Here is a 16762-nt window from a genome sequence, read left to right as displayed (position 1 = left end):
AGTCCGTTCAATGAAGCAGTTCTCTAATCCTCAGTTGCGACACTAGGTGGCAGGGAAACATCTAACACACCTACAGCACTGAGAACCTTGAATGCAGTCTCAGTTCGCGGTAGTTAAGGGTTAGTGCAATGCAGCATTCTCACTTTCAAACAACTGGATTTGCTTTGCGTCCTTACACAGCTTCGAGCAACAATTTTCAAGTACAATGCTGTGTTCATAGACCCACAGGTTAGTGATGTCAGAATAAATTCTGTCCCTGAGATACTTTGCCCTCTCATTTAACAAGCCATGGACAATTGCAAAATGTTTCTACCTCTCCAAAAACTGCTCTTCAAACTCCAATTTTGTGTTTGAAATCCTAATGATCCCTACCTCTGTAAAGACACAGCACCATAACACTTCACACCTCTGGTTTTCTAAAAATTCACTTCTTTATTTAAAATGCACATCACTTGTGTGCTACTTGTGAAAAAATGCTGCAAAGGGCCAATGAAACAAGTTCTGCAGCTCACGCAGCTGCAAAGCAGACAAGCCCATGGAAATTGTTCTTTAGACCGTACTGATGCTTCTGTCAGTAAACTCTTTCCCTTCTGCAAAGAGGAAAAACTTCAGACTTGTAACATTCAGCTCAAGATCCCCCTCAAACTATGAAAGAAAGGTGTGAGCTTTTCTGATGAATGCAGAGTCCGAGTTTCAAAACAAATGTGTGTGTACATTTTAAAGGACACCACCTCTGCACTGCAGCACAACTTGCTGCCTTCCAAATTACAGATGTTTCCTAGAATGTTGCTGGCAGTAAAAGTGAAAGTCTGACATTAACTCCTGCTTGGTTCACAAAATTTAATGAAAAATGCAGACAATTACTGGCATAGGTGGTAACACTTCCCTTTAGAAGGGCAAAATCAGCACATGATAATCATTCTTCTCATTCAGCTTTGTATCAGTTTCTCAGCCATATAGAGAGATGATAATGCCTTCTACTACATCTTTTAAAAATCTGCAGGGAAAAAACCCAAGGTCGGCACACTGCTGTTTAAGCAGTGACACTCAAGAAGGAATTAAGCCACAAACTACAAGTAGTATTTAAGGTAGCTGCTGAAAGTGATCTTGGCACACAAACAAATAACAGAAAGTCACTGAACTGGATTTTGATTTTCATAATGAAAAATAACTGGAAAGTTTGTTTCATTTCTGAAAAATAATTTAATACAAAATTTTAAAAACACTGATGTGCAAGTCTTCGCTGTATAGGAGGAGGTACATTTTCACACTTGAAAATAGTTTAAAACATTTGTACATAATGAATAGAAATTCTCTTTTATATAAACAAAGTGTTTCTTTGCCAACAGCAACTGTCAATTCCAAAACACAGAATTAAGATGACACGAGAACCAGACAGTCTAAGTCACCGCTATTTGTGTCAAAAAAAATTATGCCACCCTTTTCTTTCTACAGCTCATCATGTTTGTACGTGAATTCCCTTGCAGATATAAACCCATCACTGTCTTCATCCTCTTTATCAAAGATGTCTTCAACCAAAGCATCGTGCTGGGTGTCATTTACCACTGCTCCATGCTTTTCAAATTCTTTCTTCAAGTAAATTTTCACCTGTTAAGACAAAAGGTGAGAGTGAACATTTTCAGACTTATGAAAGAATTGATTACTGCAGCATAACACAGGGATGCTATGCTCAGGGTGCTGGTATTAGATAATAGATACCTCTCCTCCTGTGCCACTGCCAGAATAATACTTGTCTAACTGATTCTGAAGTCCCTTTGAGTGAAGGGTCTTTAGTGACAGAAGTGACAGCAAGACTAGCAAAGCTGTTGCCATACCTTTATGGTATCTGACTCAAAAAATGAGTCAGGACAGCCTGTCTTCTGATGTCTATCCAGTAAAGTACAAATAGTTGGGCAGAAAATATCAGCTACCAATTGGTCAGAGACAGCTTTTCCACATTCTGGCACCCTGACAACCCAGTATATGTAAACGCCCACCCCAGATATATACAGAAATGTGTCCACAATCTCAGTGTTTGCTGCTCCAATGGGAAATACATTAAAAGATTTCTAGATATCTCAAAAATTTTAAGGACAAAGACCCAAGGCAGGTTTTAAACAGACCACTGGAACAGTTACTAACATTAAACTAGATACTAATGGTAAGCAGTGTTTTCAACAATGTCAGATTGGTTTTAGAAAGTTTTTAAGGTTTAACTATGGAGATCCCAAGTGTTCTGAATCACAGAGCCTTCTACAAAAATAACAATACCAACATACTCTTAATTAAACAGATACCACTTCTGTAAGAACCATGGACCATGTTTCAGGTCTGCTTTAGTCACTTCAGTCTCTGGAATTTGTTAGTGTTAGTGCTTACATTCCTAATACGCAGACATTACACACACTGAGACTGTCTGATGCATAGTACAAATGATTAATTAGCCTTCTGAGCCTAATAAACTGTACCACACCCAAATCAAAAAGAACTCAGTGGTTTATGCTAGCTTCTCATGGATCACTTTTGCTAAAAAAGCAGAAGTTTGAAAATGAGGGGCAAACAGATAACGAATAATGCTGATTACATGTCCTTCACAGAGTGAATGCTATGAAATAGAATTGCCCTACAGCAGAAGAAATCCCAGTTTATTAACAAATCAGCAATTAAATCCAAAAAGCCCTGATGTCTGGTTTTATTTCTAAGATGCTTTACTTTATCCAAGCCTTCCGTAAGTGTGCAGCACACGAGTCACATGCCTATCCTCAGCTTACCAAGGCCTCTTCTGAACCTCCAGTCCAGAAATTTCGCTAGGATGCAAGGCTCGGAGCAGTGCAGCATAGATGTGCATTTTTTTCCACTCTCCCATTCTGTTAGATTTGCTCACAATAGAAGGATAACCCACTCACCTCTTGCTTGGATAGTTTCCAGTCATCATTAAGATCCATCTCTTGGAATGACTCATGAGACCTTGGTCCATTTCTAATTTCTAGAAGGTCAATGTTGAAAATCAATGTGCTCTCAGGTGGAATTTTTCCTGCCCAAAATGGAGAAAAGTTTAAACCAACTATATATTCAATGCCATACAAAAGCCATTTGCATCAGAGCAAGCCTAGTCATTTCAAAGCATCCTGCAGTTCGAACTAGTAAGGATAAGTATCTGTAACAGTGATGATCACAACCATTTCAGCCTGTAGCCTGGACTCTGAGCAGTCCTTACAGCATAAATGCAATTTTAGATGCAACTAGTTTTGTTGGAGACTAGTAGGTGTTGATGCAAGCTTTCATTCAGCAATTACCATCACAAGTTTATCAAACAATGTTCTTGAATCTTTTTTCTTTCGTGACCAGAGCCAGATAAACTGGAAAACAGTAAAGGAGACTGTACAGTCGGACATGCTACAGCCAAGACTAATGTACAGGGCAGCAGGAAGCAAGAATTTCAGATGCCTCATCAGTCCCTAAATTCCTCTCTACTGCCAGCTGATACCTGGTGTCTGCTCTTCTGCCTCTGGAAAAAACTCTTTTGCAGACACAGACAGAAGGGCAAGGACAATGTTGGTCTCCCACAGCGGTCTCTGGACTCAGGGCACAAAGCACTGAGCTACTTCCAAACACTCAGCAGAATCTAAGTACCCAAACCTGATCACAATGTGTGTGTTATCACAACATCATTTGTGATGTAGGGGAACAGACCAGTAACTACCTAATAGTCCCACAGAGTACTCCCCCATGCCACCAACTTCAAGGATTTCAGTTTATCAGGCACTGACTTTTACAGAGATGAGATATGCCCCCATGCTGATGGCTGAAGCTGCTGTCAAAGACCTTCTAGCACAGTACTTTGCTCTGTTATATAGAGAGAGGTTGAATAGGACCAAAAATATCTCTATATTCGATGGCAGCACCCCAAAAAATATTTCTGTGCCTTGAGAAGACAGGGAAAAATAATCCACATCTACCACTTTAGAGCTATGGTGTTAAACATACCCTGAGCTGCAGCAACAAACAGGCTTACAGATTTCTGGGATGAATAAATGTGCAGAATCTTCTGGAAATACAGGGCACAGTACCCTGTTTAGGGTTTGGAACACAGGTAATTTTTTTGAGTGTTACAGAAAAAGGCATCTGACTCAAATGATGAGTCAGACAGCAACCAAGGTGGGAAGCTAGTGAAATTATGTGCATCTGAAGGAAAGCATGAAGAAAATGAAATAATTCCGTCTTCAAGAGCATCGCCTGAAAACAGCAACATAATTATGCTCAAATACTTTAAAGTTTTCCTAAAGCAAGTAATTTCTTACAGCAGTTAGCAGTGTTTAGCTGTTTAACCTTCTTGCACTAAACACAGAGGTGAGGCTTGCAAGTCTTTGAAGAACAACTGTAGTGCTTTACATATTAATTAATTAGGCCTGTGATGACTACATGAGCACTGCAGCATTTCATATTTTTTGTGGAAAAATTTACAGCTGAGCCCTGCATAAAGACAACTAAATGATGACCACAAGATTCCTGTTCTCTACTAGAAACATGATTATTTCTAATACTGTATCTTAAACTCTAAACCAGAGCTTCTAGAAAAATATGTGTTAAACAAGTACATTTAATAAAGGAAGGTATGAAGTATGCTCTAGCTATGAATACTACCTGGCATGAGGTAATGTGGTGTCCTAAGCCTGTGTGCAGCCCTACTTGCCAGAAGATACAGACATGCAGTCCTCATTCCCAAAACAGTATCATAGTGATGGGAGAGAACATCAGCAGGGTGGACTGTATGTTCCTAGGCATTTATCCTTTCTGCTTCAGAACCTTGTACTACTGTAGGTCCTTTGTTGCAGCGCTTGTCATGACATAAATATTCATGGTAATCACTCAAAAAAACTAAAACAAATCCCATAAAGCAGAAATAGAACCATTCAAGCCATCACTCGCTTAACTGCATATTCCAAATCTGGGCTTCCTGTTAAAGGAATCTGGAAATATTTGAAAGGAAAAGCCCCAAACACCCTCAGGAGCAGACAGGTTGAGAAAACCCTACAGACAATGCTTATAATTGGCTGCACAGCAGTCAGTGCATTTTCAGTAGGTGACTGCCCACGCACATCTTACTGTGGATAACAGGGACCACTGCTCAAACTGAAAATAGCTGTAAGAGGAAAAGAATTAATGTCCCTATATGGAGAAATAAACAGTGACTTTTTACTTTTTACATCTAAGAACTGGTTGGGCAGCAGTGCAGGGAGTTTCTTACGGTTCGAAAAGAAACCTGAAAGCAAGAATGAGGCTTGCACATGCACATTCATGAAGTATTACCACAAAAACAGATCCAACAGCCAAAAAGCCAACTGTTACCTAAGCAACCACCTCCACTTGACTGTAAAAGAAGGGAGAAAAAAAAAACAAACTAAAAAATTAAAAGGAAAAGCAGGGCACTGTTGAGCACAGCACTGACAGAAAAGACACTTAGAACATACAGCATGGCAGCTACCATCAGTTTCTGTTTTTTTTTTCCCCTGCATTCACCACATAGCCACTTAAAGGACATTACTGCAGGGAACAAATTTATGAGAAAGAGAACTTGAGTCCCTCAATTTTTCTTTCTTTAACAGAATCAACCTGGAAAGCTTGAAAGCTTTCTAACCTCTTAGGCCAAGAATAACAGTAAAATACAGAGATTAGAAACAATTAGAGCAAGGTGAGTGCTCCACAAGTGTTTTACCTTTCCCTTCTTTTCCATAAGCAAGGGCTGGTGGAATAGTTAGCTTCCGTTTCTCTCCCACACACATGTCCTTCAACCCTCTGTCCCAGCCTTTGAGAGCTTCCCTTATGCCAAGTGTAAACCACATCGGTTGACCATTGTTATGCTTGTGACTGGAAAAGAAAGGAATAAAACACTTTGTATTTAAACATCAAGTTCCACAAAAGGCAGATGGAATATGCTCATAATGTAGATATACAGTTAAAAACACAGCACTGCTCAGCACCTCGACACCTCTTAAATGAAGTACACTTTCAAAGTCTGTAAAACTTATGCTTTGCAAGACAAGGTTCCTTGGGGAGTGGAAAGAAATAAAACAACATTTACCTGCTGTGTTTATGACAACACTAACCAACCCAGATCTCCACCTTCACTTCCCTGATCACCTACTTCCACTTGGAAACTGATCAGACTAGAAGGGCATTTTTCTTAAAAATCTACAGTCAAGGCCATCATAAACTGCAAATCACAGACCAGCATGGTCAGGATAGCAATATACATTTTAACATGCTTAGAAGAATCAGCCCCATCTCTTTCAAAAGAAACGGATGGGGAGGGGGGAAATAACAACAAAACAACTACGTAACAGTCGAGAAAAAAACAGAAACAAATGCATGCAAAACATTCAACATTAGATTTGGAAGAAAAGATCCTTTTCTGATTTAACCAGATGGTATAACCCGGACTACTTTCACTCTACTAACAGACAAGGAATTTGAAAGCTCTATTTTCTAGTAGTGCAGGAAAGGTGTTTAAGAAGAAAATGAACTTACAGAAGTTAGTCAGCAACAAAAACTTTAGTGTGTCACTAGAAGTCCTTTTAAAGAGGCAGGTTAACTACAAGAGAAAATTAGTGAGATTTTAGTTGAATCATCTGCAAGAGCATAAACATGCAAAAACTGTCTTATTTTTTTCTGTTTAATATACAAAAGTAGCTTTCAGGCAGCCAGCAGAGACTTGAGTATTTTGCTGTCTCCCGCTATTAACACTTCGTTGATGTTTTACAGGACATCCAGCATTAGCAAGTCGTTGCAGGCTCTTTGCAGACTCTTGAATTTCTGGCTCTTCCTTCTATTTGCATTTCTGTGGTTCTGGTATGTTGACTTATCTGGTCAGGGGCAGGTAAAGAATAATGAAAAGCTGTGATTGTGCTGCCGCTAGTGGAAGGGCACATGTAACTTTTTTCTTTTTTAACTTTCATAGTTAAAAATGTAACTTTAATAGTTTGCTTTAGAAACCAAACAGAAATTAATTCGTAGCACAAGACCTATTAAACTGCTGAGATCATATTCCAAAACCTGCACCTAAATCAGAGAATCACAGAATTTGGTATGGAAGAGACCTTAAAGATCATCAAGTTCCAACCCCTCTGTGCCATGGGCCTGGACACATTCAACTAGACCAGGTTCTCAGAGTCCCATCCAAGCTGGCCTTGAACACCTCCAGGGATGGGTTGTCAACAATTTCCCTGGGCAAACTGTTCCAGTGTCTCACCATCCTCAGAGTAAAAATTTTCTTTCTAATAACCTAATCTAACCTGCTCTCTCTAAGTTTGAACCATTCCCCCTTGTTCTGTCACTACATGCCCTTGCAAAAAGTCTCTCTCCATCTTTCTTCAGGTAGTGGAAAGCCACAATTAGGTCACCTCAAAGCCTTCCCTTTTCCAGGCTGAACAATGCCAGTTTTCTCAGCCTTTCAACATAGGAGAGGTGCTCCATGCATAACATCCCCATCTTTTAAGAAATGACACATGGCTCTACTTCCTACAGACTGACCATTAAACAAATGCTAAGTAAGGTTTGGTTTGGGAAAGGAGATTGGCCTTAGTGTTGGTGTTCAACTTGAACAGCACTGTGAAACACTGCTTCACACCAAACTTTCTGAGAACAAGTGGCAGTGGAGGGGCCCCAATGACAAGTTCATGCAATGTTATTTAGGCTCTTTTATCCCTCCAAAAGATGGCATTCATGCATTGCTTTTGTTTCCTTGCTCACAAGTAAATGCAAGTTTTGGGCTTTTGGGGAGGGAGAAGTAAAACAAAAAAACACTTGCCCCGGACAAAATGCTCTTCACAGAGCTATTCTGTGGACCCCTGTGAGTGGTCTGGATTTAAGAAAGCACGACCAGAAGAGATAATCTATATCAAAATAAATATATATATTTATATAGACATAAAGGAGCGAGTCCAGAGAAGGTGCACCAAGATTGTTGGATGGAGCAGCACCTCTCCTACACGGAAAGGCTGAGAGAACTGGGATTGTTCAGACTGGTAAAGAAAAAGCTCTAGGGTGACTTAATTGCACCTTTCCATTACCTCAAGGGAGCCTACAAGAGAGATGGAAAGCGACAACTTAAAAGGGCGTGCAGTGACAGGACAAGGGGTGATAGCTTTAAACTGAGAGTAGGCTCAGATTAGATATTAGTCGGAAATTTTTTTACTGTGAGGGCGGTAAGTCACTGGAACAGGCTGCCCAGAGAAGCTGTTGACATTCCTGGAGGCGCTCAAGGCCAGGCTGGATAGGGCTGTGAGCAACCTGGGCAGCGTTCAAAGGCGCGTCGGATGCGCGGATGGGGTTGCTCCGAGCAACTTGATCTAGTGGAAGGGTCAAGGAATCTTTAACGTCACTTCCAACTTAAGCCATTCCATGATTCTATTACATATACAAATATATATATATATATATATATATATATATATATATATATATTTCCCCATGGAAGCTCATCCAGCAGCTCGCTCGCAGAAGACGCGCCGCTCACTTACGTCGAGTGAAACATGGAGCCGTCCCTCTCCAAGAAGCCCTCGTAGTGAACCAGCATCATATCTCCCCACTTAGTCCTCCTGTGGCAGATGAAAGGCTTGTGCAGCACCTCCACCTTCACGTCTGCCGCGGGGGGGATCAGCGCCGCGCCCGCGCAGCCCAGCGCCGCGCACAGCAGGGCGGAGCAGAGCAGCAGCAGCGCCGCCGCCATCGCCGCCGCCTCGCTGCTCTCACCGTGCCGCCATCCCGCGCCCCGAGCCCGGCCGCTCCGTCCGACGTGGCAGCGGCACGCACCGCCGCCAGCCCCCGGCTCCCCTCGGCCCGGCACTGGCGGCGCGTGCGCTGATTGGCTCCCTGCAGGGCGAGCTCCGCAGGAGCTGTCGCCCATTGGGGCACGCCCCTGTCCGTTCCTCAGCCCATCCAATCGGCAGGCCCGACCAGCGGAGGAGGGGGGGTGAGCGGGCCGGGCGCTCCGGGAAGTCGCAGCGCCGGCGAGCGGGGCAGCCCCGCGGAGCGCGCGCACAATAGAGCCGGCCGCTGCCGGCCGTTGATTGGGCGGCGGGGGCAGTGAGGGCGCGTTCCGATTGGCCGCGAGAGGCCACCTGCTCTGGGCATTCCGCGCCTGCCTCCGCCCTCCCGCCGGTCACGCGGGCCGCGATTCACAGCGCGGGTTGCGCTGACGTAGCGCCGCGGGGCCGTGCCCTGGCTGCGCGGCTGCGGCGCTCCCTGCGCTGGGAGCGTGGCGGTGGCGGCGGCGGCAGCGGGGGGCGGGCGCGGCGCGGGCCGGGCGGGGCGCGCGCCCCCCCGCGATGGCGCTGTGTGGCGGCGGCGCGGCGGAGCGCGGGCGGCGGCGGGCGGCGTGACCCCGCCGGGGGGCGGCCGCGCTGCATGGGGCCGGGGGCCGGCCGGCATGGAGGGGGTCTTGTACAAGTGGACTAACTACCTGAGCGGTGAGTTCCTGCCGGTGCTCAGCCTTTGCGGGACGGGCGCCGTCATCTTGCCATATATGTATTTATACAAGTAGATACATGTGTATATTCACTGTGTTTGCTGGGCGCCGGTCAGCGCTGCGCCTTGACTCCGCCATGCAGGGGACCAGCCCCGGCGCTGCCTTATTGTCACTGCCCTGCGTTTATCCCGGTGTCCGGGGCGCCCCTCGCCCTCCCCGGGGTCATGGGTTGGGCTTTGGGGTAGTTTGGATGTTCTGGGTAACAGCTCGAGCAGCAAACTTCCCCGTTCCCCACACACCCCCGTGGAACTTTTATTGAGGCGAGTCGGGGGTTCGGGGCATTCCCAGAGCTGGGAGGAAAAGGTGTTGCCGTTCGGTCCCACTTGGGGGATTCGGATGAGAAGGCGTGAAGGAAAAAAAAAGAAAGAAAGAAAGACAAGAAAAAAGGTGGAGGGGCGTTCTCCTGCTAGCTCTAGGCCCAGCGTTTCGTTTTTGGGGTGTTCCCGTACCACGGAAGATTGGAAGCAGCCGTGTGTGGCCAGAGTTCGCTCGGCAGAGGTTAAAGGCGGTGGGGTCAGAAGCCCCCTGTGTTCCCGTGGGATGTCCACTGCCGGGCGCCTTCGACTCAGGTGAGGCAGAGGCGTGGGATTTGGGGTTGTGGATGGGGTCTCACCAGGTGCAAACCTCTCTGTGGTTTGTTGGAACAGTTGGGAAACTTGAAGGTCAGAGAGAAGTAACCACGACCGCCTTGACATCGCCAGGTGCAAGTGTTGCTCTGCAATATATGTACAAGGGCTGCTGCCTTGCTTCAGTTTTTCTCCCTAGAGGCTGGAACAGCTGCACCTCTCTGGTTAGCTGGGAAACTGTACGAAATCGAAATTAAACAAAGAAAAAGCTGCAGCACAAGCGAGTGTTGAATTCACGTGGTAGGGATGGGGGGGCAGGAGTGGTGCATGAGGCTGGATTTATTGCTGTGCTAGAAGATTGCTGTGACTTTTCCCCTCTAGGCAATAGGTGTTCTGAGGTGAGGATCAGAATTTGTCAGGTCTCAGTAAAGAGACATGGATTTTTTTGTTGTTGTTAATTATTTGTGAATGCTCTTGAATTATGAAGTGACAGTAGGAGGAGCCATGCTTGCCTTTTTCATTTGAATTGCCGAACTGTGGTAGTGATATTAGTCCTTTCCCCATACTAAAAACACCTATGGTTCAGTTGATGGAAAGTTTTTACATGTTTTTCTTTGCATTGCTGAGATGCTGGGGTGTGTCTGAAACCCTTGTGCTTGGTTTTGTGCTGTGAGACCTGGGAATGTGTGTCTGTGGGAAAGAATGCATGTTGTAGGTGACTGACTGGCATTTGACATTTAGTGCCTGAGTGCGCGTGTGGTAGAATCAGCTGGCCTTCTGTTTTGATGGTAAGATGATGACTAAGAAGTACTCTGTTTTCATCAAAATTAAGTTTTGTTTTGCTAGCCACATTGTTAAGCACTTCCAATCAAATGACCCTTCATGAAGAAGGATGACGCTTTGCAAACCTCAGTCTAAGGGAATGCAGGCTGAAGGAAGCTTTTCCTTGCATGTGTAAGATTTGTACTGGGTGAAAACTAGAAGAGGTTTTGCTGTCAACAGAAAATCTGTGATGGAAGATTGAAGCATCCTTCTGATTTTTTGGTTGAATCTTGACTCTTCTAGTGAGTGTGGTGATCAAGGTCACTCTGTGCCTTTTCTTAGGTTGTAGAATGCCCATGGTGTGTTTGAGAACAGTAAAATTGCTGTTCTCCAAGCTGTCTGTACATACTAGTGCTTTCTTTTGCTGAAAAATGAAGACTTCCTGCCCTGAAGCCATTAAGTTATGAATTTATGCAGGGATGAAGGAAAAAAAAATCATTCTGCAATGAATTCCAGTGGTGTTCATTGCAGCAATAACAAAGAGCTGGAGAGTGAGAGACAGGAAAGCCTCCTTTCAGGGATTAAGGAAAGTAAGAAGGTTCAACAGGTCATCCAGAACAGTATTTCTGCGTTTGTTCTGCCCCCAGTATGCTTTTCCTGCTGCTCAAGGTTGATGAATCAGGTGCTGTATAGTGTAAATGATGCATGCAAAAAGTAGGGAAATTGTATGTCATCTCTGTGTCTGTGCTACCAACACAGTGCTGATGTACCTCAGAATGAGGAGGACCCCTCACAGTCAGAGGAGAGACAGGACATTCAAAAAAGAACAAGCATAAACCTGCAGAAAATGTCTGCTTTTCCTTCTTGCTGTGAGAGAGGAGCTGATGGGAGTCTGTTAGTAATTGAGTCTTTTCTGGGAATTTTGATTTTGTAATGTCTTATGTCATTGCCATCATGAGAGGTCAAGTCCACATCAACCCATTTCCTCCCAGCTCTTGGGCCGGGAGCTAGATCTGTGTTGCAAATTACATAGTTACTGACGGCAAGAACGTTTCAGAAATAGGAAACAAGTTTGGTTTTCTGTGGGCAAAGGGCAAAGAAAGCACACCATGATTGCCACCAATTGAAAGACAGATCAGTTTGCCTTACTGCTTAAACAAGTTATCTTGTTTGTAATAAATGCACTTGTTTGTTTTGTATAGATCAGAATAAATCAAATCAGTATTACCTGGTTTCTGCTTGGAGGTAGGGTTTTTCCTCTGGTATTGATCCTGCACTCACATTATAGTTTCTATATGCAGGGTTTCCAGTGCTACCTTGGAATTCTCTTGAATTTAGAAAACTGAGATTTTTAGAGTTTTTCTGTCCCCTAATGCAATGGCCACCAGATAGTGATTTCTCAGTGTGTTACTTTTGTTTGAGTGAAGTGTGCCAGCTTTGGATCAGATATAAATTCACAAAGTTCTAGCCTATGAAAATCCGTTGGGATCTTGTGTTTGCACTGTGTGTCCTTTGATTGCTCTAGTCTATGCTTCCCCCACTAAATTGGTTAAAATCTTAAGAGAGCAGAGAGCTTTGCAAGAATTATCGTTATCATATAAAGTGAGACAGCACTTTTTCTCTTGGGCAAATATATAATGCATCTGCAAACTTCAAATTATTAATCCTCAAAATCCAGAGCAGAGCGCCTTAAGTCATGCAGGCATGTAAGGTGGCCTCAGCTGAGCTTATAGTCAAAGCCTGTAACATGATCTTCAAAAATTCCTAGATTTCATCCTTTGCCAAAAGTCTCTATCTGGTGCTAGCTTTGTTTGGTGGGGGCTGGGGATGGGTGTGTAACTATTGTTTCAGTACCACTTACTGTAGTCAGCAGTTGGAATGATAAAAGTGTCGCCGTGTGACACTTCCCTATAGCTCCTCAGTCTGCTGTGCAGCCGTTGCCTGCAGTCCTGGCTGAGCACAAGCCATTCTGGTGTGGACAGCATCAAAGGCAGATCCTGGCTGCAGTGTCAGAGCGTGACTGATCTCCAGCTGGGGATTGCTGCTTGCACGAGAGGGAAAGGAGAGAGCGGAGCTGAACTGCGCGTGAAGGCTGCTCTTTGCTGCTTGGAAACTGCCTCCCGTGGGACTCTCCGACTGAACTTAATCTGCACTGCATGCTCTTTGTGTAGCGTAACTTCTGATTAATAAAATAAATTGATTTAGTCTTTGGAGTTTGCCTTGTAAAAGGCATCTATGGTTTTTCCTCACCGGGTTTATGGAATGAGTGAGCTATTGCTGAGAAACAGCATGGAGTTGGGGAAGATCTCCCTTCAGTGGTGTGTGTGTGAGCTTGACACTTTCAAGTTGATTTTTTCTTTCTGCTAAAATTCAGTTCAGTTCAGATCTTCAGTGTAGGCACACACCCTGCCTGGGATTGCTGGCCACAGGCAGGATTGCTGCTAACTCTGGAAGAGATGGTACAGATCAGCTTGGCTGTGGGGTTCAAAGGCAGCTTCATCATTAAATGAGAAATAATGACTGCTTCCACTGGCTTGCCTGGTATTTGCTACATGCTCCATGAAATGGCTTTGATCACTTTCCTTTACAAAGCTAAGCTTTTTTTTAAATATTCACTTCCTTATTTGTGCTGAGTAATTCTAACCCTAAATAAGGCATCTTCCTCAAGGTGTGGTAGACTAGCCTTCATGCCATACCTGGTGTGCTGCACCATGCCTCATACTTCAGTTAGCTCTCCCCATCTACCTGTATGTAATTATCCCCTCTCAGTTTATTGTTGTACTTTGGATTCTTTTCAGTCTATCCCAAGATACCAAGAGCCAGCACAAGCAGTGCATTTCAGCTTTCCTATAAAACTTTAAATTACTCTTCTCTCTAATGGTTCAGAATTCCGTAATAAACTTGGGGGTAGAGCTCAAGAAAATGTGAAAAAGCATTAGTTCTTATATCTTGGATCTGGATGCACATGATATTGCGTAGAACAAGTCTTTATTTTGGGAGTTTAAGAAATCTGACCTTTTGGGATGAGAGACACATATCCTTGCAGCTGATGTCAAGCTCTGGAAATAAACTCCTTTGTTTCCAGACATGGAGGAATTAATCGAAAACTTCACACTTAGATAAAGATTTGGTTCTAAAAAGCCTTTTCTAATTTTCCCCTTCATTTTAGCCTCTGGGTACAGTCCAAGTTCTGCTTGTATAAAATTAGAAGTCTGGCTTTTGTGGAGGTGGACCTAGACAGCTGAGGTTTCTGTTGCCTTCAGGGCAATGGTCTGCCTTCTATTACTGACTGTAGCTGCTCTCAGGATCCAGGTTATGGTTTAGATGAATGCCTGACTCTCAGCCAGTTCTGTCTGGATGAGACTTTTCATGCAGGATACTTCAGGGACAGATTAGTTAATTCTCTTTGGATTTTGATTAATTGTCTGTATGTGATTTGACCTTCTTTCTCATGATTTTCTTCCCTTTCCCTCTGTATTTCTTCATGCGACAGTCTTGCATTTGTCCAACCTTTTTGGAATTGTCTAATGTGCTCACAGTAGGAAGGTTTGATGAGGCTGCAGGAATGGAAATTGGTGTCCCCTCTCTCCTCTGCTGTTAGAGCAGTGCTGCAGAGCCTCCACGGTGCAGCATTCCCTGCCAGGTATGCTGCAGTACCAGTGCCTCTGCATTCACTTCCTCTGCACTGAAATGAGTAAGTGATCACAGGGAGTAGCTGGGTAGGACAGAAACCAAAGGTGTGGTAGACTGATGGTGAAGAGATACCATCATGTGGTATCTGTATGTGCTTACATTATTTCAGTGTTGACTTAGTTTGGCCTGATAACCAGGGGTCAGAGAGGGGAGCAGCTTGTTTGCTGGGGCTGGGAAGTATAAACAAAGGAAGAAAACTCTCAGGAGCTTTGTATGACTTGGAAGTAGTGTCTGAGCAGTGGGCCTGAGTTACTGAACTTCTGCCTCCACCAGAGTCCCCTCTCTGCCCTTCATCCTTTCACTGCGTCCCCTTAAGAAATGCCTGATGGCAGGTACATTGTGCATTCTGTGCCTTGGCTGGTCACTGCCATAAAATCGTTTGTAAACAAACCCAATTGCCCTATGATGACAGGATGCTTTTTCATTTCTGCTAACATTGCCTTAACAGTTGTGATTGAAACAAAAGTGGACTTTGTGGAACCCCTGTTAGAAAAATCATCTGGGAGAAGGTCATTGTGTTAAAGACTGTTCCAGCTGTTGCTTCCTTCTCTTGAACCTTTTGTGTCCCTTGAACGAGTGCTTTAAGAAGTAAAACCATTGTGAAAGTGCTAAATCTTTGAACTTCATTACCTTTAGGGGCTTTTTGTGTTGATTCCTGCTGTTAATATGCACATAATCAGAGTAAAATTGTGATATGGACTTTTCCAGAAGCTGCTCACTAGGTGACAGGATAATAGCTCAGAGAAGAGGCATAGATTGTCACACACTCTTGTCTGCCTTTCTGCTGTCCCTCACGGATGCACGCTGGATTTTTATCCAGTCAGATTGTTTTGCTATAGAATTAAGGCTGCAAAACGTGTTCCAGCACCTGGGCTTGCCCTTCCCAAAATACTGGATAGCCTTAGGAGGCTGTCTAGAAAAAGTAGGCACCAGTTTTGAGTGCAAATTCTTATATCAAGATTATCTTTTACTTCTGTTCTTCAATGAGGAAAAAAGGGGGAAAGTTTCAAGTTTGATCTGTGTAAGATACATTCTTGCTAATTGCTTTTTCTGACTAGAAGCCTGGTTGACTCACAGTGTCTTTGCCCTGCTAGAGCTGAGTTTTCAGCCCTTCTTCTCCAGCTATCAGTTGCTGACACAGCCCTGGGCAGACGATGTGGCACTTCTGCCTTTGGGAGATAAAGCTGGAGATGGTGGGACAGTGAGCACATGGCACAGTTTACATTTGCTCAGGGTGGGATGAAACGATGGATATTGCACATTCTCACTGTGAAATGGCTCTGACTATCAGGGCACCCACTCTGGGACTTGTTTGTGACCCTGCACAGAAAAACGGGGATTTGTGCTGCCACCTGCAATTGAGTCTTGGGTCTTGCCCTTGTTATAAGCAGTAGGGAAGTGATGGTGGCTTTAACTCCTCTTATTAGACAGATGTTGTAACATGAAAAGTTCATAATTATCTCCTGTCTGCAGTTAAAGCCTGGATTAGGGTCAAAGAAATCCAAGGACTATCTATTTTTTATTTTTTAAAAGGACTATTTTATTTTTTTAATTGCAAAAGTTTTACAAAAACTTATTGTGAAGCTCAAGAAATGAATAAGCCTAAAGTGTTACATTATTCTCATGGAAAGCAAGCAATAATAAAAACCTGGGTGTCTGGCCTTTATGCATTTTAGAAATGCAGCTGGAACTGTCGTCTCTTAATTGCAGCTTGTTTTCCAGGTCATCAATTTGACTTCTTGAGTATGTAATTCTCCCAGATGGCTTGACTTTGTAGATTGTCTGACATGATCTACATGTCTTCAAATGTTTTTCTTTTGTTGTTTTGGTTTTTTTTTTCTTCAGGCTTGGCACTTTGGAAGGAATGCTGTCTGGAGTCTGAGTTGTATAACATTAAAGTTTGAATTATGTCCAAGTTTCAACTGTGTTATCAAGAAATGTCAAGTTTGCTCAGTGATAGCTGCATCCAGATTTCCTGAAGTGTAACGGTGGAAGTAGGCAAATCTTTTTTTCTGTGGAAACTTCTCGAGAAGTAATGAATGCTTAACAAGCACAGACTGCTTAAATATCTGCTTTTGTAGTGGACAATATCAGATCTTCCAGGTCCTGCAGGCACTAACTGTAAGTTTCTCACAGGAGTGTGATATGTACTTCAACCAGTGCCTGTTAGGTCGTCTGGAATGTCTTCACTCTCTTCTATGGCTGACACCTTAAG

The 16762-nt window shown here is 43.8% G+C and overlaps 2 protein-coding genes across 3 annotated transcripts in view; one reads left to right on the top strand and one right to left on the bottom strand.

Moving 5' to 3' along the window:
- Window positions 1-409: 409 nt before the first annotated feature.
- On the bottom strand, window positions 410-8832 carry FKBP14 (FKBP prolyl isomerase 14). Its single transcript, XM_066195004.1, has 4 exons — window positions 8520-8832; window positions 5717-5868; window positions 2907-3034; window positions 410-1608 (listed from the first exon to the last, which is right to left on the bottom strand). The coding sequence occupies exons 1-4, from the start codon at window positions 8726-8728 to the stop codon at window positions 1450-1452; spliced, it is 648 nt and encodes a 215-aa protein (XP_066051101.1). The 5' UTR covers window positions 8729-8832; the 3' UTR covers window positions 410-1449.
- Window positions 8833-9358: 526 nt separating this feature from the next.
- PLEKHA8 (pleckstrin homology domain containing A8) overlaps window positions 9359-16762 on the top strand; it is a 31028-nt gene continuing 23624 nt past the window's right edge. The window contains exon 1 of one of the 2 annotated variants that reach the window (XM_066194995.1): window positions 9359-9467. In XM_066194995.1, the coding sequence (XP_066051092.1) occupies window positions 9428-9467 (40 nt within the window). In that variant the 5' untranslated portion in view covers window positions 9359-9427. The remainder of the gene's footprint in view (window positions 9468-16762) is intronic. The other variant, XM_066194988.1, reaches the window with a different exon arrangement.

The sequence above is a fragment of the Chamaea fasciata genome, unplaced genomic scaffold (genome assembly GCF_029207755.1).
Source record: "Chamaea fasciata isolate MVZ Bird 193981 ecotype frontalis unplaced genomic scaffold, bChaFas1.0.hap1 SCAF_1, whole genome shotgun sequence".
NCBI classification, from domain to species: domain Eukaryota; kingdom Metazoa; phylum Chordata; class Aves; order Passeriformes; family Sylviidae; genus Chamaea; species Chamaea fasciata.
Note: the sequence above shows the minus strand (reverse complement) of the source record. Positions and strands in the feature narration are given on the sequence as shown.

Bases quoted from the DNA above. Each gene is read 5' to 3' on its own strand.
- FKBP14 (XM_066195004.1), bottom strand. From the start codon at position 8,728: ATGGCGGCGGCGCTGCTGCTGCTCTGCTCCGCCCTGCTGTGCGCGGCG. The intron at 3,035-5,716 runs GTAAAACACTTG...CATTTTGGGCAG, and splicing joins TTATGGAAAAGAAGGGAAAG to GAAAAATTCCACCTGAGAGC. The intron at 1,609-2,906 runs GTGAGTGGGTTA...TTGTCTTAACAG, and splicing joins GGAAACTATCCAAGCAAGAG to GTGAAAATTTACTTGAAGAA.